We start from the raw sequence: 25,002 nt of genomic DNA on the forward strand, positions 1-25,002 counted from the left end.
GTAATCCCCTCAGACATATGTGAGAATAGTAATGGATCTTAGTTACAACCTGCTAAGATCATAGAAACCTCAGGCAGATTCTTCTTCTATTTACTGCCTGAGATAAAATAGCACAACTCCGGTACTATTTAAAAATAACAAACTTTTGATTGAAGAAAATAGACTAGCTATATTTAACCACTCTCTCCTACAACGTCCTAGCTTGTTGAGAGTTGCAAGAGAATGACTGGGTATGACAGTTAGGGGAGGAGCTATATTACAGCTCTGCTATGGGTGTCCTCTTGCAACTTCCTGTTGGGAATGAGAATATCCCACAAGTAATGGATGATCCGTGGACTGGATACACCTTACAAGAGAAATTATATATTTTCTGCAGTGTAGGATCCCCCGTTATCACCCAACCTCTCTGAGCCCCCCCCCCCCCCAAACAGCTCTCTAACCCTCCCCCCTCTCACTATTTGCCCCAATTTTGAGCACTGGCAGCTGTCTGCCAGTACCCACTTAGCAATAAAATGTGCGCCTTTTTTTTTTTATCTAAATCCCACTTTTTCTGTAATGTAGATGCCCCCTCTCAATACCCTACTCCCTCCATCTCCCAGAACCCTTTCCCAACGTTATTCCCCCCTCCCTCTCTTCTCTACCACCACTTCTTGTTTAGTGGTTGCACTCCCGTGCGCACCCGTGAGTTAGATCTCCCACTGGGTGGAAGTTCCCAGCAATGGGCTGCCCACCCGCCTCCCTGCAATGGCTCCCAACCACCAACGATCGTCATCATCGCTGGCCGATGCAATATTGCAGGATGCTGCAATAGAGGCATCACTGCAATACCCTAAAAGCGGCTGGAAGCGATCGCTTCAAACCCCTGAGAACGTACAGGGTACGTCCTTGGTCATTAAGTGACAGTTTTTCTAGGACGTGCCCTGTACATCCTTGGTCTTTCAGGGGTTAAGTGCTAAACCATCAGTGCCATACCCTGTACAGCACTGGTTGTTAAGGGGTTAAATAATGCTCTCATGTGCATGATAAAAAAAAATCTCTTTAATTTCCCATTAACATTGACATGTTTTCCCCCATTAGTCATTTTCAGTTTTATCTTCTTTTGTTTATTACTACATTACTAGGTGTCCAGTTTATGTCTTTCCAGTATGGTCACAATTCTGAAAGGAGCTGCAGACAGTGGAATCTATAGAAATTATTTTGAGGGGGGGGGGGGTCTGGGGAACAAGGTGGTCATAACAAGAGGGATGACTATCATTGGGGCACAATAAGGGCAGTAATGATAATGGGTAGACTAGTGAACCCCACCCCCACCGCTTTTTGCTGGAGCCAACCCCATTAGTCATTTTACAAAAAGTTATTTATTCTTCATATCATCTGCTTGTATATTTTAGTATTATACTGAATAGACTACAAACCTTACAAATCACAACTCAGAAACATAGGAAATACTTTCAAACACTTTTATTAAATGTTGCATTTCTTTGCACTGACATGAGCAGCATCTCAGAGATGCACAATTCTTTAGATTTTATAATTACATGGATCCCCGTGCAGTTTTTAATTTAGTCATTGCTCAACAGAAAGCAGGTATATTTGGTCTCAAAACCAGTGTGGCAATGAAGTGCAATGTTCCCTCTAACTTAAAGGAACAGTAAATTCAAAATGAAACGTTCACAATTCAGACAGTTCATGCGATTTTAAACAAGTTTACAATTTACTTATATTATCAAATGCACTTTGTTCTCCTAGTATCCTTTGTTGATAAGGAAGCCTAGGTAGGCAGATTGTATCTTAGAAGCATGCACATTTCTTTAGCGTTCTATGCCAGAAGTGTTTGTAACTACACAGGTATATAACATTGCTATAAACAAACACTGCTGCCAGACTACTAAACATGTCGTTCGTGCTCCTGAGCTAATCTAGGATACATAGAATAGAAAAATAAGATAAATTGATAACAGAAGTTGAAAAGTTGTTTCAAATGTCATGCTCTATCCAATCCATTTAAGTTTCATTTGGACTTTATTGTCTCTTCAATAAGAAAGCAATCATTCTGCTGTGTATTAAATAAGACACCAGATAACACGTGTCAGTATGTTAGTCAGAGTAACCTTCACTATTATGTATACCACCATTAATGTAACTTTTTTATTCTTGCAAAGCCACCCCTTAAAATGCACTGATGCCAGATTATTATTTTTTTATTTCTATGGATTTCATATAGCTAACATTTGAGGGAATATTAAAAAAAAATTAAATTGGTTTACATCTATAAGCAGCTTTATTTTTAAATTGAATATCCCTTAAAAGAACACAATGTAATTTTAAAACCATAAAAAACAACTGAAAGTGATGCAGCATAGCTGACTAGAGAATATCAGCTGAACATCTCTATGTAAAAAAAGGAAGATATTTTACCTCAAAAGCCACATCCCATTAAGAATCCAATCAGGATGCTACTCCCAGGACTAGGAAGAGAGCGCGCATCTGGCATGTGTAGGCACAGTCATGTTATTTCCCTCCTCAGTTTAAGGAAGTTTACTATGAAATCTCGCAAGATTATGATGAAATCCTTTGAGATCACAGCACAGCAAAGTGTCAACTGTGCACTGCCCCCCACCCCCCAAACATGCAGCTGAAAGACAACAGTTCACTAAAAAGTTACTCTTGTGAGCGGCAGAAATGTTGAGGTAAAATATTTTCTTTTCTTTTTTTTTTACATGTGATAGTTTCTTGTCAGTTTTTTACAGTTATGCTGCATAACTTTCAAGTGGTTTAGCATAATATGTCTCTTTAACATGTATTTCTGCCGTACAGCAAATGAATACATAAAAAATAGTGGAGTAATTTAAAATACAAAAACTAGACTAGAGTGCCAAATCTTTGGCACAAGTGAATAAAGTGGCACTTGGAATAAATTTTTTGGCACTTTACCTCTGGGCTACCGCCATACTACTTTCTTTCACAGGCTGCAATTGTAATACGTAATTATTTTTCCTATTTTATTTAAAAGAAAAATAATTTATGTTTCTTAAATATCCCTTTATTTTTTATTTTATTTTTAAAATCCTGGCCTTTTTTTTTTAGATTATCACTAATTTAAGCACAAACCCAAAGGATTACATCCCCTAGTCTAGATATTCAAAATATTTTTGTAAAGTATACATTGATTGATCCGTTCTCTGGTGAAATTGCCTTTTTATATATATTAAACTGGTAAACTACGACTAAGTATTACAATGTCAATCAGTGCCAGACTGCATTTACTTTGCAATAATGAAATCATCAGCTTATTATCGGGGAAGTTTTGCAAGAGCCTTAATTTTATAAACATGGAATTTCAATGTCCTATTGTTACAACAGAAAAACAAATGACAACTCTCTGTTTCCATAATAATGGGTTAAATATGTAACTGGGTACTTTTAAACATCTCTCAACACCAGAGACTCAAGCTGGAATCATTGCTTGCTCCTTCTTTCTGCTATGTGCATATGTTGTCCTTAAGCATCTCTTACTGCTTATTGGTTCTTTTCAAAATTTCTTCAAACAGGTTTTGTCTGTTAACATCAATCTAAAAAAGGTAGAAAATAAATAAATGGATTATTACTTTATTTCATCATTCAACTCATCTCTAGTATAAAAACATGAAATATATGTTCAGCGGCTTCTTTAGACAGGAAAATAAGAAGTCAGCTCAATGACCAGAAGAAACAAGTATAGTATTGTTTATAGAGCCAGAGTTTATATACATCTAGTCCAGGAGGTAGGAGCTAGCTGTACAATGTTTAGAGTTTGGGTTCTATGGCTCCTGCAGTTTGTCATAAACGTACCTCTTCCCTTGTTGCCACATCTCTTAGCTTCACCACTCCATCTTTTAGTTCCTGTTCTCCAATAATAGCCACTAATGGAATGCCAGTCTCCTCACAGTACTGCAGCTGGCTGAGTAATTTTGGATTCTTCTTGTACAGCATTTCTGCCTGCATTTAACAACATGTATAATTTATTAAATCTACAGTGTAGGAAAAATGGCTTAAATGACCACTCAATGCAGTAGAATTGCATATTTAACAAGTGCATAATAAAAAAAGACAATGATTTAAAGGGACATGAAACCCACATTTTTTCTTTCATGATTTAGAAAGAGCATGCATTTTTAAACATCTTTCTAATTTACTTCTATTATCTAATTTGTTTAAAATCATATCTAGATATGCTCAGTAGCTGCTGATTGGTTGCTGCACATAGAAGCCTCATGTGATTGGCTCACCCATGTGCATTGCGTTTTCTTCAAATAATATCTATTTATAATCTATCTATAATATCTAAAAAATGAAGCAAAATAAATAATAGAAGTAAATTGTAATGTTGTTTAAATTTGTATGTTCTATCTGAATCATGAAAGAAAGATTTTGGGTTTAGTGGCCCCTTAACACCTACTCTGAATTTCAAACAAGCAATAGATTTTTTTTTTTCTTACAAATGTATCCCCCCCATTTTCCGGGCCCCTATATCATGTGACAGACATCAGCCAATCACAGACTAGTATAGGTATACCCTGTGAGCTTGTGCACATGCTCAGTAGGTTGAGTGTCCCTTTAATGATGTAAACATGGTTTTGAGTTAAAACAAACTAAAAACTAAAGGGTCATGCATCATATTGGAAAATGCACAGCAAGCATGAGCCCCCTCTTTTGTTACAATGGAAGGCTGTGTACAATGAATTTCAAATGCAACAAAAGTCACCACTGCCTCAGGACTTGGCTTTTTCCTATCTTAAACAATGAGTGAGCTAGTGTCTTTTCCCATTTGGACAAGTAACTTTTCTCCCCTGACTAGTAAACTATAGTAATATTTTTTATCCCTGTATGTATACGTGTGGTGACATCTAAGTGAAGAAACCATTCCTCTGGGTGAAGGGATTGGCAACTGTGATAATCCGCTTCCCAGTTCACGCCTAGAATATGAATTGCAGAAATCATGCAGAAATTGTTTTCTGCCCACTGGAGAATTCTAGAAACCTCTTTCATAGTTTAAGAACTGTGTGTTCTCCCTTGATGATTGATATATGCCACAGCCATGACTTTTTGTCTGATTTTAAAAGCAGATAAGTGCTGTGGAGGGCACATTTATTGGTAACCTTGCCTCCTGAGGACACCTCCCTGCCCTCTCCTGTACTCCTATATTGCACCCCAAACCTAGAGACTAGCCTCTGTTGTGATTAGTGTCCAAGTATGGACATAGAAAAAGGAAATTTATGCTTACCTGATAAATTTATTTCTTTTTCGATACGATGAGTCCACGAATTTCATCCTTACTTGTGGGATATAGCCTCCTGGTCAGTAGGAGGAGGCAAAGAGCACCACAGCAGAGCTGTATAAATAGCTCCTCCCTTCCCTCCCAACCCAGTCATTCGACCGAAGTTAGGAAGAGAAAGAAAAAGCCAAGGTGCAGAGGTGTCTGAAGATTAACAAAAAATAATAACCTGTCTCATTAGAACAGGGCGGGCTGTGGACTCATAGTATCGAAAAAGAAATAAATTTATCAGGTAAGCATAAATTTGCCTTTTCTTTTTCAAGATACGATGAGTCCACGGATTTCATCCTTACTTGTTGGATACAATACCAAAGCTATAGTACACGGATGAAACGGGAGGGACAAGACAGGGAACCGAAACGGAAGACACCACTGCTTGAAGAACCTTTCTCCCAAAAACAGCCTCAGCTGAGGCAAAAGAATCAAAATTTGAAAAAAAAAAAGAAGACCAACTTGCAGCTTTGCAAATCTGTCCAACAGAAGCATCATATTTTGAAAGCCCAAGAGGAAACAACGTCTCTAGTGGAATGAGCCGTAATTCCTGCAGGAAGGTGCTGTCCAGCAGTCACATATGCAAAATGGAAGATACTTCAAAGAAGATGATTGATGAAAATCCTAAAAAGCTTGCAAGTAGAGCTGCAAAGCATGGACTTCATCAAAAGTATGTAGCCGGCGCTCCTTCAGAAAAGAAGGATCAGGACACAAGGATGGAACAACAATTTCCTGATATACGTTCTTCTCTGAAATAACCTCAGGAAGAAAACCAGGTTAGAACGCAACACCACCCTATCAGCATAGAAAATAAGATAAGGGGAAATATATGGCAATGCTGAAGCACTGATAATCTGCGAACAGAAGAAATAAAACTTTCCAAGATAAAAACCTAATATCTATGGAATGCATAGGTTCAAACGGAGCCCCCGTAAGAACTCAAAGACTAAATTTAAACTCCAAGGAGGAGCAATTGGACTAAATACAGGCCTGATTCTAGTCAGAGCCTAACAAAAAGGAAAAGCAGAATTCTGCTGATAATCCCTTCTCCAAGCCCCCTTGGAGAAAGACAAAATCCTGGGAATCCTAACCCTACTCCATGAGTAGCCCCTGGATTCACACCAATAAAGCTAGTTACTCCATATCTTATGGTAAAATATCCTAGCGACAGGCTTACGTGCCTGAATCAAAGTACCCATAACCGAATCAGAAAAACCTCACTGAGATAAAATCAAGCGGTAATACTCCAAGCTTTAGTCAGCCACAGAGATACTAGAGACGGATGATAAAAGGAACCCTGATGAGAAGGTCTCTCCTCAATGGGAGCTTCCACTGTGGCTGAGACGACATGCCCGCCAGAACGGTATACCAAATCCTGCGAGGTCACGCAGGGGCGATGAGGAACACTGATGCCCTCTCTTGTTTGAACCAAGCAATCACCCAGGGAGGAGAGTAAACAGAGGGAATACAAAAGATGGACTGAAAGACCAAGACACTGTCAAGGCCTCTATCAGCTCGGTCTGGGGATCTCAGAACCTGGATCCGGATCTCGAAAGCTTGGTAATCTGACGAGAAACCATGAGATCCAACTCCGGCCTGCCCCCATCAGACAATCAGGATGGAAAATACCGCCGTATATTCCCATTTTCCTGGAAGAAACGTCTGACTGCTCAGAAAGTTCGCCTTTCCGCCCCTGGGATGTAGATCGCAGACAGATGACAAGAGCGAGACTCCGCCCACTGTATCATCTAGGCTACTGCGGTCATCACTAAGGAACTCCTTGTTCCTCCCTGATGATCGATGTAAGCTACCCTTGTTATGTTGAGCGACTGGAATCCGATAAATTGGACCGAAGCCAACTGAGGCCAAGCCCGGAGCACATTGAAAATTGCTCTCACCCTTAGGAAATTTGATGGGAAGGAGAGACTCTGCCTGAGTCCATACACCCTGAGCCCTCGGAAAATTCCAGACTGCTCCATCCCAACAGGCTGGCATCTATTGTCACTATCACCCATGAGAGTCTGCGGAAGCATGTCTCCTGGGATAGATGATTCAGCGACAACCACCATAGAAAAAATTCCCTTGTCTCCTGAACTAGATCTATTCAAGGAGACAAATCCGAATAATTTCCATACCACTGCCTGATGCAGACGTGTGAGGTGAAGCCAAGCCAAGCAAAACGGTATGATGACCATAGACAGCAATACGACCACTTACGGTTGAAAAGTGGAGAGAAGGCTCGATATGTATTCCAAAATCTTCAATATTCTGGCCTCTGCCAGAAAATTTCCATGGATATAGATTCGATTAGAGTGCCCAAGAATCATACCCTTGCCTTCGAACTTAAAGAATTTGTTTGCCCAGAAAGGCACAAACTCAGGAACTTGAGAGATGAACTCTGTGAACAGGAACAAAACAGATCTGCTCCTGTAGATCCACCTTCGTCATAAATTGACCTCCTAGATAAATGGAAGAATGGTACGAATAGTCTCCATCCTGAAGACGAAACTCTGAGAAACTTGTTTAGAGTTTCAAAGTCAAGTATAGGACCGAAGATTCCCTCCTTTTTGGGGAATTCCAAACAGAAGTGAAAAGGAATCCTGTCCCTGTTTCTGTATCAGAACAGGCCAAGTACACCAATGGTACATGATGTAAGAACGCCTCTCTCTTTAACTGAACTCTCAACCTTCAGCTTCATTAGAGCAGCAAAGATTACCACTAGTTCATTGTGGGACACCATTTTAAAGGCAAATTCGGTAGCCTGCAACTCATGGCTTAGGTGAGGTTATTTGTAACCCACCAGTGAAAGTGGACTCGCTTTGTGTAACACATAGCCACAGCTGGATTTGATCCTGCACAAAATCTGAAAATCGAATCAGTCCACTGAGAATCCCCAAAACATTTTTTTTTTTAAATTTTATTTATTTATTTTTTTTAAAAACAAAAGATAGCATCTCCAATAAGCCAAGTTCAAACAAGGCCTCCTTGCAAAGAAGCGTTTAAAAAATTCCTCACTTAGAATCTACAACTGAATCATAAATTGACCTCTCGAAAGTCTTTAACCAAAAGGCTCAGAGAGCTGAAACAGAAAAACCTGAAATCTACGCTCCCAGCGTAAGAACTTCCAGGGAAGAACTTGAAAGAAAAGAACTTAGTCAATCGGCAGCCTCAATCCCATCCTGGATTTTATACAGGAGAGTGTCTGATTTAAAAGTTACAGACAACGCATCAAAACAAAAGGCCGCCCGCTAAGGATGGAGGAAAATACACAGTTGCATGCCACTGTAAAGCTCGGTATACAGTAAAACGTGGGTTCAGTGTCCCTTTAAACACAAGCCCTCTCAACCTACTGCTTTGTAGCCACCACTAAGCTAAACTAGGGAGTCCTCCGTTATGAAAAGCAACACTTCATTATAGTTTCCATAGCGTATAATTCACAGGACATATTAGGATAAGTGACACCTGTGCTAAAGAGAAAATAATTCCTCTAGCAAGGTTAGTTTCTACTTGGGAAAACCCTAGAATGCATGATATGAAAAGCAAGACTCCAGACGGAGTAAAAATGGAAGCGCCGGGCACAGCATGAGTGCCCAAACATTTTGTGAACACTATAGGATTGTGCATAAAGTGAACATTGTCAACCTACTCCCAAACAGCAAACGCCATAAAAGGAGAAGTTCAGAAAAAAAAAGGAGTGTAATGTTTTAATAAAAAATTAACACAAAAACATTACTTTAAATCCTCTTATTTCTGTCTCAGAAATCATCCAAGTATCAAGGTAACCTTGCTGATAATAGACGTTGCCCTATACATTAAAGAAACCCTGTCTTGGATACACAGATAGCAAGAAACCGCAGAGCACTGCATGAGGGAAATTTTTTATTTTGTATTATGTGTGCATTTGTTCCAACTTAAGTACAAGGCTGCATTATACAACAAACAGCTGAAATGTATCAAAACAAGGAACCCCACAAACAACGGTACTGTCTCTTTAAATACAAAAAGAACGGTATTTTTATGCACCTTCGTTCCATTCAAATTCATAATGGATAAAGCAACACATAGACCTCTGAAAAACCCTAAACCATATTATCAAATAAAAACGCTATTGTCACTTTAAATGTGTAGAGTTACCGCACATTTGTACTATTGACAGTAGATAGGGCCACAGATGGCGTAGGGTCTCTAACTCCTATTGTTTAATAAAAACCGGGTGGTACTGTGCCTTTAAATATTAAGCCATGTTTTATCGTTACAACATGAATGCCAGTTAACGTATTCCCAGAAAGCTCATGTGACTACATAACATTTGCCTTTTATGTGTGCATTTGTAAACTAAACCAAAAAATGGCGCGCAACTGTCTTCAGAGAGACGTAGCGTAGCCTAGCTCCGCCCATCGTGGGTGTATCAGGTCGGAACTCCCGAGCGGCAAAATTAGGATAAAAAAATGGAGCCGTCAGCATAGCATTACCCTCCCTAGCTCCGCCCCTCATGGGCCTATCAAATAATAACTCCCGGGCGGCTAAACAGAAAGATAAAGCCGTCGAACATAAAGTCCCCAGACAGTTACTGAAGTAAACACAGTAATCGGTACAAACGGTTATCGGGAGTGGAGAGTACACACGACAGATATACTGCATAAAGTATTATCACATACCCCTGAGACACACAAAAGGCTACATGTAATCTCCCGGTCGCCATGCTTTAGTACAGGCACCGGGAGCAAGTATAAAACTGCATCAAGTAATTTCTATGTAATCTCCCAGTCGCCATGCTTTAGTACAGGCACCGGGAGCAGGTACAAAAACCATAATACACCGCAGTATGTATCTTCACATACCCCGTGACACACAAGGCTCTAAGTAATCTCCCGGTCGCCATGCTTTAATAAAGGCACCGGGAGCAGGTACAAAAACCAGAATACACTGCAGTATGTATCTTCACATACCCCTGTGACACACAAGGCTCTAAGTAATCTCCCGGTCACCATGCTTTAGTACAGGCACCGGGAGCAGGTACAAAAACCAGAATACAATGCAGTATATATCTTCACATACCCCTGTGACACACAAGGCTCTAAGTAATCTCCCAGTCGCCATGCTTTAGTACAGGCGGGAGCAGGTACAAAAACCAGAATACACTGCAGTATATATCTTCACATACCCCTGTGACACACAAGGCAAACAGCGTGAATATAGCAAGAGTCCATCTGCCTTATGAACTTTACTCTGTTGGAAAGAAAAGTAGTGCGCACAGTCTTCTGAGAAATGACTTCGTCCCCAGAAATAATAAAGTTAGCACTTTTGAATGCTGAGCGACAGCATGGCAGTCCAGCAGGTTTTCAGAGGTCCTCTCCCTCTCATAGCCCTGTGGACTATAATCAGCCTGAGTTAAAAGTGCTTAGGCTATCTATATTAGGGCAGCAATAGATATAAGAGGTGCAGTGAGAATTATGTCCCACCAGTTCCTATTGCTTTAAAGCCACCAAATGCTTCTCTTTTTACTGATCTGGTCAAGGCTACACCCTAGCACAAAGTAGCACTCAGTGGCACTACTTTTAAAAACAATAAACTCTTGATTGAAGAAACTAAACTAACACCTCACTTTGCCATCTCCTATCTTACTAACACAGGCAAAGAGAATGACTGGGTTGGGAGGGAAGGGAGGAGCTATTTATACAGCTCTGCTGTGGTGCTCTGTGCTTCCTCCTGCTGACCAGGAGGCGACATCCCACAAGTAAGGATGAAATCCGTGGACTCATCGTATCTTGAAAAAGAAAGAAGCCCCCAGAGAAATGGACTGGTGATTTGTCCACCGTGAAAGAGATAGCCTTGTTACAGGATCCAATAGAATCTTTTGGGAAAGTTGATCATAATCCTTGCACCATTGGCTCAACATGGTCTTGTGTGAAACCACGCAAATGGAATGTCATCTGATGCCACAATCATCAGACCTAGCACTTCCATATAGAGAGCTACAAGTTGACTGTAACTTTAGTTTCTTCTGGTCTGTTAAGGAAAGACTCAAAATTGAGCCTATGACTACCACTAAAGAGCACACCCTGGTCTGGAGAGAGACAGAGTTCCTTGGAATATTGGTTCTTTAACTGTGTTGTAGAAGAAACAAGAAAAGATTGTTGGTATGAGAAATTGCTAAAGGTAAAGATGGAGCCTGAACCAAGTTATAGTCCAGTTATGGAGCCACCAAAATACTGTGAGCTCTAAATACAGACGATAGGGACCCCAAAACTTTTGTGATTATTCTTGGAGCATTAGCCAGACCAAAGGAAGAGCTACAAAGTAAAAATGTTTGTCCAGAAAGGCAAACCTGGGATACTGATAATGATATTTGTGCATATGGATATGAAGATAGGCATGGACTGGCCTTGTTAAACAAGAGAGAATAGTTCTGATTGTTTTCATTTTGAAGGTTGAATAGACCTGAAAATTTGTTTTTTGGAACTATAAAAAGGCTTGAATAAAAACCCTGATCTTGTTCTGACACTGGAAGGATTACCCCCAATGAGTTCTAAATCCTGAACACACTGAAAAAAGGCTTAAGCCTCTACTGGGTTCTTTGGAATGTTGGACAGAAGAAACCTTCTTCTGGGAGGCCGTGATATGAAACATATCCCAAATCCCCAGGAAACAGTGTTCAATACTCAGGGATCTCAAACAGATTGAGTCGACCCAATAAGATCCAAGCGATGTTGAAAATAATCCTCCTTAGAGTAGTCTAAGATCTGATCAGTAAAATTGTCACATCACACAGCAGAGGCTGCTGCAAAACAGGCTATACAAATAGCAGGCCTGAATGGGATACTCGCTTGATGAAAAGCCTTTTTGTGAAAAAGACTAAGGATCCTATGGACAGGAAATTAAACAATGTACTGTTATCTAAGGGAATAGTGGTATGTTTCGCCAATGTGGAAATTGCTCTGTCTACCTTAGGAATGGTTTCTTAAAGTTCTCTGCTAGAAGACGGTAAATTAAACCTATTCTTAAACTTTGAAGCTGGATTATAAGGAATCCCAGGCCTTGACCGCTTCTTATGAATTATCTCAGTAATAGCATTAGGAACTTGAAAAACCTCAGCAGCGGGTATAAAAATTACATCTCACACAGCAATATAGTGTGGCCACGGAGGCGGATGATCAGCGCCGAAAAAAAGTTAAACCATATTGCTGCCAAAATCTTCTATGAAGCACAACAGAAAAGAGTAAAGGAGATTAAAAGAGTGCTAAAATTACTCGGTAGTTAGTTATAGTAGCTACGTAATAAACCATGAAGCACAATAAAAGTATTTAATACATAATTTACTATTATGTAAGCGGTCATTTTATTTAACTCATTATTAAAAGTTAAAGGGACAGTATACACTCATTTTCATATAACTGTATGTAATAGACACTACTATAAAGAATAAGATGCACAGATACTGATATAAAAATCCAGTATAAAGCTGTCAGTTTGGCTCTGTTGAAAAGGTAGCTGGAAAGCCCACTGCAAGTGGCAAATAAGACACTCCCCCCTCCCCCTTCTTTTGCATATGAAAAGACCCTTTACACAAACAGGAGCAAGCTGAAAAAAGTTGGCTGACGGTATTCACATAAAACTTTGGGGCTTGGTTAGGAGTCTGAAAATCAGAGCAATGTTATTTAAAAATAAGCAAAACTATACATTTATTTAAAAAAAACAAAAAAACTTTATGGGCTATATAAATAAATCATCTACAAAACATTTATGCAAAGAAAACATGAGTGTATAATGTCCCTTTAAATTTTAACCTTAAGTTCATTATTATGTGTCAAAATAAAATGTATTTTTTCCTATCTCTAAAAAGGGTTATTGTGTGTGCAATAAAAGTATGTCAAGTTAAAGCACACCTGCAAACATTAGTACAGCAAGTAAAATGAAATAAAAATTGCATAAGGAAACTAATAAAAAAAATACTCCAAGTTGTGCCAAACAGAAAAGGATATCCTGTTAATCACTAAGAGGCTCCTCAGCACACACTATCTCCCATAAATAATATACATGAGTCACCCTAGACTACAGTATTTGAAGTGGTGTAAATGTATCTAATACATTTGTATCCTGGCTATTATGTAGTATGAGATAACTGTACCTGCTAATAGCCATATGTGAGTCAAAGTGTAAAATATTGTTACCTTAACGGCACCCACTAACTGTCTTACACACTGTAGAAACGACAGACGCTAATAGAGAGCACATCCAATGCTGTGTATGTCATAGAAGAGGATTAATGTAAAGAGTATCTAGATGACCCAACAAGAGGAGGATACAAGACCAGTCTCTGTGACACCTGTGGCAGGCTTTTGACTAACTCCTTCACTGGGCATAAGTATGTCACTAACCTATCCCCTCTGTCTTCCAGTTGCAGTTCTCTGAGAGGAAAAGGGCCTCAAATCGGCCTGAGGAACCCTCTCAACAAAGAATCTGAAACACCTCAATTCTTCACCACTCTTGGAAGTTTTGGGAATATTTGCCTCCTCCTAGTGGTCAGGAGCTGTATTCCCAGAAATAATGGACTCATTGAATCTCACCATCTTACAATCTGAAACAATTAGCCAAACCAGGGGCGGAACTATCATAGTCGCGACTGCGACCGGGCCCAGGAGGTCCGCCACTCTGGAGGGGCCCTACCGCTCAGCAGATGCAGCAACGGCCCTGCTCCTAAATGTACACAATAAATAACTGTGTGCATTGCAGCCAGCAGGTGCACAGCTGCATAGAGGCCTGCTGCGGTTCTAACGCTCCTCCATGATGCGCCCCTCTCCCCAGTCTCGGCCCCCTGTAAAAAAGAAAAAAAAAAAAAGTTTACTCGTAGGCACTGTTGCGTTGCATGGGTGCGCGCTCATGACAGGACATGAAGGACAGTGTCAGTAAGGGAGCCAATTCTGTGGGAACTGCTCTGGATCTTAGTAACAACTGCTAAGATCATCAGCCTCCAGGCAGAAGTCTTCATCCATCTGCTGCCTGAGGGAAAATAGTACACACCGGTACCATTTAAAATAAAAAACTCTTGCTTGAAGAAAATAAAAACTAACATTTTATCACCTCTTTCACTTTACCCTTCCTAGTACTTAAGAGTAGGCAAAGAGAATGACTGGGGGTGGAGTCAAGGAAGGAGCTATAGAGACAGCTCTGCTGTGGTGCTCTTTGCCACTTCCTGTTAGCAGGAGGATAATATCCCACAAGTAAAGGATGAATCCGTGGACTCGTCGTATCTTATAGAAAAAATAGTTTGTTTAAAAATTGCTGGCAAGTATTTTAAAAACAGAATTTATGTTTACCTGATAAATTACTTTCTCCAACGGTGTGTCCGGTCCACGGCGTCATCCTTACTTGTGGGATATTCTCTTCCCCAACAGGAAATGGCAAAGAGCCCAGCAAAGCTGGTCACATGATCCCTCCCAGGCTCCGCCTTCCCCAGTCATTCGACCGACGTAAAGGAGGAATATTTGCATAGGAGAAATCATATGATACCGTGGTGACTGTAGTTAGAGAAAATAAATCATCAGACCTGATTAAAAAACCAGGGCGGGCCGTGGACCGGACACACCGTTGGAGAAAGTAATTTATCAGGTAAACATAAATTCTGTTTTCTCCAACATAGGTGTGTCCGGTCCACGGCGTCATCCTTACTTGTGGGAACCAATACCAAAGCTTTAGGACACGGATGATGGGAGGGAGCAAATCAGGTCACCTAGATGGAAGGCACCACGGCTTGCAAAACCTTTCTCCCAAAAATAGCCTCAGAAGAAGCAAAAGTATCAAATTTGTAAAATTTAGTAAAAGTGTGCAGTGAAGACCAAGTCGCTGCCTTACATATCTGATCAACAGAAGCCTCGTTCTTGAAGGCCCATGTGGAAGCCACGGCCCTAGTGGAATGAGCTGTGATTCTTTCAGGAGGCTGCCGTCCGGCAGTCTCATAAGCCAATCTGATGATGCTTTTAAGCCAAAAAGAGAGAGGTGTAGAAGTTGCTTTTTGACCTCTCCTTTTACCAGAATAAACAACAAACAAGGAAGATGTTTGTCTGAAATCCTTTGTAGCCTCTAAATAGAATTTTAGAGCACGAACTACATCCAAATTGTGCAACAAACGTTCCTTCTTTGAAACTGGATTCGGACACAAAGAAGGCACGACTATCTCCTGGTTAATGTTTTTGTTAGAAACAACTTTCGGAAGAAAACCAGGTTTAGTACGCAAAACCACCTTATCTGCATGGAACACCAGATAAGGAGGAGAACACTGCAGAGCAGATAACTCTGAAACTCTTCTAGCAGAAGAAATTGCAACCAAAAACAAAACTTTCCAAGATAATAACTTGATATCAACGGAATGTAGGGGTTCAAACGGAACCCCCTGAAGAACTGAAAGAACTAAATTAAGACTCCAAGGAGGAGTCAAAGGTTTGTAAACAGGCTTGATTCTAACCAGAGCCTGAACAAAAGCTTGAACATCTGGCACAGCCGCCAGCTTTTTGTGAAGTAAAACAGATAAAGCAGAAATCTGTCCCTTCAAAGAACTTGCAGATAATCCTTTCTCCAAACCTTCTTGAAGAAAGGATAGAATCTTAGGAATTTTTATCTTGTTCCATGGGAATCCTTTAGATTCACACCAACAGATATATTTTATGGTAGATTTTTCTAGTTACAGGCTTTCTGGCCTGAACAAGAGTATCAATGACAGAATCTGAGAACCCTCGCTTTGATAAAATCAAGCGTTCAATCTCCAAGCAGTCAGTTGGAGTGAGGCCAGATTCGGATGTTCGAACGGACCTTGAACAAGAAGGTCCTGTCTCAAAGGTAGCTTCCATGGTGGAGCCGATGACATATTCACCAGATCTGCATACCAAGTCCTGCATGGCCACGCAGGAGCTATCAAGATCACCGATACCCTCTCCTGTTTGATCCTGGCTACCAGCCTGGGAATGAGAGGAAACGGTGGGAACACATAAGCTAGGTTGAAGCTCCAAGGTGCTACTAGTGCATCCACTAGCGTCGCCTTGGGATCCCTGGATCTGGACCCGTAGCAAGGAACCTTGAAGTTCTGACGAGACGCCATCAGATCCATGTCTGGAATGCCCCACAATTGAATTATTTGGGCAAAGATTTCCGGATGGAGTTCCCACTCCCCCGGATGAAATGTCTGACGACTCAGAAAATCCGCTTCCCAATTTTCCACTCCTGGGATGTGGATTGCAGACAAGTGGCAGGAGTGAGTCTCCGCCCATTGAATTATTTTGGTCACTTCTTCCATCGCCAGGGAACTCCTTGTTCCCCCTGATGGTTGATATACGCAACAGTCGTCATGTTGTCTGATTGAAACCGTATGAATTTGGCCTTTGCTAGCTGAGGCCAAGCCTTGAGAGCATTGAATATCGCTCTCAGTTCCAGAATATTTATCGGGAGAAGAGATTCTTCCCGAGACCAAAGACCCTGAGCTTTCAGGGGTTCCCAGACCGCGCCCCAGCCCACCAGACTGGCATCGGTCGTGACAATGACCCACTCTGGTCTGTGGAAGCTCATCCCTTGTGACAGGTTGTCCAGGGTCAGCCACCAACGGAGTGAATCTCTGGTCCTCTGATTTACTTGTATCGTCGGAGACAAGTCTGTATAATCCCCATTCCACTGACTGAGCATGCACAGTTGTAATGGTCTTAGATGAATTCGCGCAAAAGGAACTATGTCCATTGCCGCGACCATCAAACCTATTACTTCCATGCAGTGCGCTATGGAAGGAAGAAGAACAGAATGAAGTACTTGACAAGAGCTTAGAAGTTTTGATTTTCTGGCCTCTGTCAGAAAAATCCTCATTTCTAAGGAGTCTATTATTGTTCCCAAGAAGGGAACTCTTGTTGACGGAGATAGAGAACTTTTTTCTACGTTCATTTTCCACCCATGAGATCTGAGAAAGGCCAGGACAATATCCGTATGAGCCTTTGCTTGTGGTAGAGACGACGCTTGAATCAGTATGTCGTCCAAGTAAGGTACTACTGCAATGCCCCTTGGTCTTAGCACCGCTAGAAGGGACCCTAGTACCTTTGTGAAAATTCTTGGAGCAGTGGCTAATCCGAATGGAAGTGCAACAAACTGGTAATGCTTGTCCAGAAAGGCGAACCTTAGGAACCGATGATGTTCCTTGTGGATAGGAATATGTAGATACGCATCCTTTAAATCCACCGTGGTCATGAATTGACCTTCCTGGATGGTAGGAAGAATTGTCCGAATGGTTTCCATTTTGAACGATGGAACCTTGAGAAATTTGTTTAGGATCTTGAGATCTAAGATTGGTCTGAATGTTCCCTCTTTTTTGGGGACTATGAACAGATTGGAGTAGAATCCCATCCCTTGTTCTCCTAATGGAACAGGATGAATCACTCCCATTTTTAACAGGTCTTCTACACAATGTAAGAATGCCTGTCTTTTTATGTGGTCTGAAGACAATTGAGACCTGTGGAACCTCCCCCTTGGGGGTAGCTCCTTGAATTCCAGAAGATAACCTTGGGAGACTATTTCTAGCGCCCAAGGATCCAGAACATCTCTTGCCCAAGCCTGAGCGAAGAGAGAAAGTCTGCCCCCCACCAGATCCGGTCCCGGATCGGGGGCCAACATCTCATGCTGTCTTGGTAGCAGTGGCAGGTTTCTTGGCCTGCTTACCTTTGTTCCAGCCTTGCATTGGCCTCCAGGCTGGCTTGGTTTGAGAAGTATTACCCTCTTGCTTAGAGGATGTAGAACTTGGGGCTGGTCCGTTTCTGCGAAAGGGACGAAAATTTGGTTTATTTTTAGCCTTAAAAGACCTATCCTGAGGAAGGGCATGGCCCTTACCCCCAGTGATATCTGAAATAATCTCTTTCAAGTCAGGGCCAAACAGCGTTTTCCCCTTGAAAGTTATGTTAAGCAATTTGTTCTTGGAAGACGCATCCGCTGACCAAGATTTAGCCAAAGCGCTCTGCGCGCCACAATAGCAAACCCCGAATTTTCGCCGCTAATCTAGCCAATTGCAAAGTGGCGTCTAAAGTAAAAGAGTTAGCCAATTTAAGAGCATGAATTCTGTCCATAATCTCCTCATAAGAAGAATCTTTATTGAGCGACTTTTCTAGTTCATCGAACCAGAAACACGCTGCTGTAGTGACAGGAAACAATGCAAGAAATTGGTTGTAGAAGGTAACCTTGCTGAACAAACATCTTTTTAAGCAAACCCTCTAATTTTTTATCCATAGGATCTTTGAAAGCACAACTATCTTCTATAGGGATAGTAGTGCGTTTGTTTAGAGTAGAAACCGCCCCCTCGACCTTGGGGACTGTCTGCCATAAGTCCTTTCTGGGGTCGACCATAGGAAACAATTTCTTAAATATAGGGGGAGGGACAAAAGGTATGCCGGGCCTTTCCCATTCTTTGTTTACAATGTCCGCCACCCGCTTGGTATAGGAAAAGCTTCGGGGGGCCCCGGGACCTCTAGGAACTTGTCCATCTTACATAATTTCTCTGGAATGACCAAATTGTCACAATCATCCAGAGTAGATAACACCTCCTTAAGCAGAGCGCGGAGATGTTCCAATTTAAATTTGAATGTAATCACATCAGGTTCAGCTTGTTGAGAAATTTTCCCTGAATCTGAAATTTCTCCCTCAGACAAAACCTCCCTGGCCCCCTCAGACTGGTGTAGGGGCATGTCAGAACCATTATCATCAGCGTCCTCATGCTCTTCGGTATTTTCTAAAATAGAGCAGTCGCGCTTTCGCTGATAAGTGGGCATTTTGGCTAAAATGTTTTTGATAGAATTATCCATTACAGCCGTTAATTGTTGCATAGTAAGGAGTATTGGCGCACTAGATGTACTAGGGGCCTCCTGTGTGGGCAAGACTGGCGTAGACGAAGGAGGGGATGATGCAGTACCATGCTTACTCCCCTCACTTGAGGAATCATCTTGGGCATCATTTTCTCTAAATTTTTTGTCACATACATCACATCTATTTAAATGAGAAGGAACCTTGGCTTCCTCACATACAGAACATAGTCTATCTGATAGTTCAGACATGTTAAACAGGCATAAACTTGATAACAAAGTACAAAAAACGTTTTAAAAATAAAACCGTTACTGTCACTTTAAATTTTAAACTGAACACACTTTATTACTGAATATGTGAAAAAGTATGAAGGAATTGTTCAAAATTCACCAAAATTTCACCACAGTGTCTTAAAGCCTTAAAGTATTGCACACCAAATTTGAAAGCTTTAACTCTTAAAATAACGGAACCGGAGCCGTTTTTATATTTAACCCCTATACAGTCCCTGGTATCTGCTTTGCTGAGACCCAACCAAGCCCAGAGGGGAATACGATACCAAATGACGCCTTCAGTAAGCTTTTTCTATGTATCTGAGCTCCTCACACATGCATCTGCATGCCTTGCTTCCCAAAAACAACTGCGCATTAGTGGCGCGAAAATGAGGCTCTGCCTATGATTAGAGAAGGCCCCCAGTGAAAAAAGGTGTCCAATACAGTGCCTGCCGGTTATTTAACATAATTCCCAAGAATAAAATAACTCCTCAAAGCTATAAACTATTAAAAATGCTTATAAATCAATCGTTTTAGCCCAGAAAAATGTCTACCAGTCTTTAAAGCCCTTGTGAAGCCCTTTATTCTTATTTAATAAAAATGGCTTACCGGATCCCATAGGGAAAATGACAGCTTCCAGCATTACCAATCTTGTTAGAAATGTGTCATACCTCAAGCAGCAAAAGTCTGCTCACTGTTTCCCCCAACTGAAGTTAATTCCTCTCAACAGTCCTGTGTGGAAACAGCCATCGATTTTAGTAACGGTTGCTAAAATCATTTTCCTCTTACAAACAGAAATCTTCATCTCTTTTCTGTTTCAGAGTAAATAGTACATACCAGCACTATTTTAAAATAACAAACTCTTGATTGAAGAATAAAAACTACATTTAAACACCAAAAAACTCTAAGCCATCTCCGTGGAGATGTTGCCTGTACAACGGCAAAGAGAATGACTGGGGAAGGCGGAGCCTGGGAGGGATCATGTGACCAGCTTTGCTGGGCTCTTTGCCATTTCCTGTTGGGGAAGAGAATATCCCACAAGTAAGGATGACGCCGTGGACCGGACACACCTATGTTGGAGAAATACATTTAAAAAATAAGCTAAATTACATAGCCATGCTGTCTGGAGTAGTCTGCTCCCCCCCTTATCAGTGTTTAGACACAGACATTGTATTTCAACTGAGTTCAAAGCTTCTAGGCATGCTCCAGATATAGATATAGATACAGCCATAGAAGGAAAATGTGTGAGGGGACTTAGAGCTGTACAATTCAGAAACTTAAAAGAAAGGGTTAATGGCGAGGCACTGCAGTATAAAATTTGCAGGTAAGGTAATTAAAGTATATATAATAATATTTTGTCTCAATCCCAACTTGTTTTATGTCCCTTTAATTTATATGTTCCTTTAATTGAAATGGAATTATATATTACAATACCTTGATTCCAGATTGCCATAGTCTGAAAGAAGCTTCATTCTTTCTTCTAATAGTTTCTTCTGGGCAGATGCAACCAAAATCTGTGTTTCTGTAGTCCTAATCTTCTCTTGCGAAGCCTAAAGTGGGAAAAGGAAATGCTATTCACACTGCTCAATTTGCATAGTAGAGTCGTGAAACTAGCAATGCTGATTATATCAGCAACAGTTTCTACCAGCAGTGCCCTGGTGTGCGAAGGAGCAGCAATGTAATACTGAAAGCCACTTGAACACATTGGGTGAGCCAATGACAAGCGGCATATATGTATAGCGACCAATCAGCAGCTAGATTCAGTACTGCATTGCTGTGCCTGAGCATACGGTATGCTGTTCAACAAAAACGTAGGAAGAGGAAAGTGAATTAAATAATAGAAGTAATTGAAGAGTTGTTTTAAAATGATATGCTATTTTCTAAATCATGAAAGAAATTTTTTTGGTTTTTATGTCCCTTTAAGGTCTTTCTGAACTGTATGTTTATTTTATAATAATTTTGCCATGAAGGGGAGCCATGTCGACTCTTCAATACACAAAATTCAGTTTTCAGAACTGCAAAACCATCTGTGATAGTAATCTTTAAAGGACCACGCAATGCAGCAACATTACATATTTAACAAATGCATAATAAAAAAAGGCAATAAACATCTACTCTGAATTTCAAAAGAGCAAATTTTTTACTGACAATTTTTTTTTCTCCCATTTTCCGACCCCCTGTATCATGTGACAGACATCAGCCAATCACAGACTAGTATATGTATACCTTGTGAGCATGTGCACATGCTCAGAAGGATCTTGTTCCCCAGAAAGAATATAGTGAATAGAAAAAGACTGTGCAACATTTGATAATGGAAGTAAATTGGAAAGGTGTCTTAAAGGTGAATTCTCTTTCTGAATCATAAAAGTTTATTTTGACTCGAGTGTCCCTTTAAAGGGCCATTATGCACTCAAAAAAATATGGGCTAATTAAATAAAGCATTAAAAGAAAATAAAGTTTTCAATTAACATGTATTATCAATTTTGCTGCACCTAACCCTAAAAATGATGTTAAAGTTTAAAGTCCTTTGACTTCATGAGAATACGTTCGTAATACCCAGTAGATACAGAACAAGGCTTTTTTCAACACTCCCTAACTTATGTTTAGACAGCCCTCCTGCTGGAACGGTCTGTGTAATGTGCTTTGTAGTGCAGTAATATGTTCAAAGGCAGAAACGATGTAGATATACACAGAAGCTGCAGAATTCCACTTCCCTTTCCCCCTCCGGTTACCACAGATCTCCTCTAGTCTCTGCACCCTAATTAAATGCTGTGGTAACCGGGAGGGGGGAGGGAAGTGGATTTCCTGCAGCGTTAGAACGGACTGTGTGAAATCAGCAGATGCAGATATACACAGAAACTACTAAACTCAGCAGCATATTTTCCTTTCTGTTCGTTCTAACACGGCAGGAAATCCACTTCCCTCCTGGGGAAGCCAAAAAGAAAGAGGTAGCCGTAGCTTTCTGACCCCTACGTTTCCCTGAAAAAACGACAAACAAGGAAGAAGATTGACGAAAATCCTTAGTCGCCTGTAAGTAGAACTTCAAGGCACGGACACGTCCAAATTATGTAACAGACGCTCCTTCTTAGAAGAAGGATTAGGACACAAGGAAGGAACAACAATTTCCTGATTAATATTCTTATTTGAAACAACCTTAGGAAGAAAACCAGGTTTGGTACGTAACACCACCTTATCAGAATGAAAAATAAGATAAGGAGAATCACATTGTAATGGTGGAAAGCTCAGAAAACTCTGCGAGCAGAAGAAATAGCAACTAAAAATAAAACTTTCCAAGATAACTTAATATCTATGGAATGCATAGGTTGAAACGGAACCCCTTGAAGAACTTTAAGAACTCCAAGGAGGAGCAATTGGTCTAAACACAGGCCTGATTCTAGTCAGAGCCTGACAAAAAACATAATTTATGCTTACCTGATAAATTTATTTCTCTTGTAGTGTATCCAGTCCACGGATCATCCATTACTTATGGAATATATTCTCCTTCCCAACAGGAAGCTGCAAGAGTCCACCCACAGCAAAGCTGCTATATAGCTCCTCCCCTAACTGCCCATATTCAGTCATTCGACCGAAAACATGCAGAGAAAGGAAAAACCATAGGGTGCAGTGGTGACTGTAGTTCAAATGAAAAAATTACCTGCCTTAAAGTGACAGGGCGGGCCGTGGACTGGATACACTACAAGAGAAATAAATTTATCAGGGTAAGCATAAATTATGTTTTCTCTTGTTAAGTGTATCCAGTCCACGGATCATCCATTACTTATGGAATACCAATACCAAAGCTAAAGTACACGGATGATGGGAGGGACAAGGCAGGTACTTAAACGGAAGTTACCACTGCCTGTAAAAAAACCCTTTCTCCCCAAAAATAGCCTCCGAAGAAGCAAGGTATCAAATTTGTTAAATTTGAAAAGTATGAAGCGCAGACCAAGACTCTGTCTTGTAAATCTGTTCAACAGAAGCCACATGTTAAAAAAGGCCCAAGTGAAACCACAGCTCTAGTAGAATGAGCTGTAATCCCTTCAGGAGGCTGCTGTCCAGCAGTCTCATAAGCTAAATGAATTATGCTTTTTAACCAAAAGACAGAGAGGGCTGCTGAAGTCTTTTGACCTCTCTCTGTCCAGAATAGACAACAAACAAGGTGAACGTTTGATGAAAACTGTAGTAGCTTGTAAGTAAAACTTTAAAGCACAAACCATGTCCAATATTGTGTAATAGACGTTCCTTCTTTGAGGAAGGATTAGGATACAAGCATGGAACAACTATCTCTTGAGTGATGTACTTGTTAGATACCACCTTAGGAAAAAAAACCAGGTTGGTACGCAGGACTACCTTATCCGTACGAAGGACCAGATAAGGAGAATCACATTGTAACACAGATAACTTGGAGACTCTACGAGTCGAGGGAATTAGCTACCCAAAAGGAACTTTCCAAGATAAAGATTGATATCTATGGAACAAAAAAGGTTCAAACGGAACTTCTTGAAGAACCTTAAGAATCAGGTTTAAGCTCCATGGCGGAGCAACAGTTTTAAACACAGGCTTGGATCTAACCAAAGCCTGACCAAATGCCTGAACGTCTAGAATACCTGCCAGACGCTTGTGCAAAAAAATAGACAGAGTAAAAATCTGTCCCCTTTTAAGGAATTAGCTGACAACCCTTTTCTCAAAAACATCTTGGAGAAAAGATAATATCCTGGGAATCCAGACTTTACTCCATGAGTAACCCTTGGATTCATAACAATCAGATATTTACACCATATCTATGTTCAATTTTCCTAGAGACAGGCTTTCATGTCTGTATTAAGGTATCAATGACTGACTCGGAGAAGCCATGCTTGATAACATCAAGCGTTCAGTCTCCAGGCAGTCCATCTCAGATTGATTCTATTTAGATGGTTGAAAGGACCCTGAGGTAGAGGGACCTGTCTCAGAAGCAGAGACCGTGATGGAAAGGATGACATGTCCACCAGATCTGCATACCAGGTCCTGCGTGGCTACGCAGGCGCTGTCAAAAACACCAAAGCCCTCTCCTGCTTGGTCTTGACCTCCGGAGGAAATCCCACTCCCCCGGAAGAAAAGTCTGACGACTTAGAAAATCCACCTCCCAGTTCTCAACACCTGGGATATGGATAGCTGATAGACAAGAGTGAGTCTCTGTCCAGTGAATTATTGTAAGACTTCTAACATCGCTAGGGAACTTCTGTTCCCCCTTGATGGCTGATGTAAGCCACAGTCGTGTATATTGTCCGACTGAGTATGATGTACCTCAGAGTTGCTAACTGAGGCCAAGTCTGAAGAGCATGGAATATCACTCCCAGTTCCAGAATATTTATTAGAAGGAGGGTCTCCTCCTAAGTCCACTATCCCTGAGCCTTCAGGGAGTTCCAGACTGCATCCCAACCTAAAAGGCTGGCATCTATTGTAACAATTGTCCCATCTGACCTGCGGAAGGTCATACCCTTGGACAGATGGACCCGACATAGTCACCAGAGAAGAGAATCTCTGGTCTCTTGGTCCAGGTTTAACAGGGGGACAAATCTGTGTAATCCCCGTTCCTCTGACTGAGCATGCATAGTTGCAGCGGTCTGA

At 40.9% G+C, this 25,002-nt stretch overlaps 1 protein-coding gene across 1 annotated transcript in view; it reads right to left on the minus strand.

Moving 5' to 3' along the window:
- Positions 1-1,446: 1,446 nt before the first annotated feature.
- Positions 1,447-25,002, minus strand: part of HARS1 (histidyl-tRNA synthetase 1) — a 115,221-nt gene continuing 91,665 nt past the window's right edge. The window contains 4 exon segments of the mRNA XM_053718603.1: positions 1,447-3,572; positions 3,832-3,978; positions 20,827-20,849; positions 20,852-20,942. Of these exon segments, the coding sequence (XP_053574578.1) occupies positions 3,513-3,572; positions 3,832-3,978; positions 20,827-20,849; positions 20,852-20,942 (321 nt within the window). The 3' untranslated portion in view covers positions 1,447-3,512.

The sequence above is a fragment of the Bombina bombina genome, chromosome 6 (assembly GCF_027579735.1).
Source record: "Bombina bombina isolate aBomBom1 chromosome 6, aBomBom1.pri, whole genome shotgun sequence".
NCBI classification, from domain to species: Eukaryota; Metazoa; Chordata; class Amphibia; order Anura; family Bombinatoridae; genus Bombina; species Bombina bombina.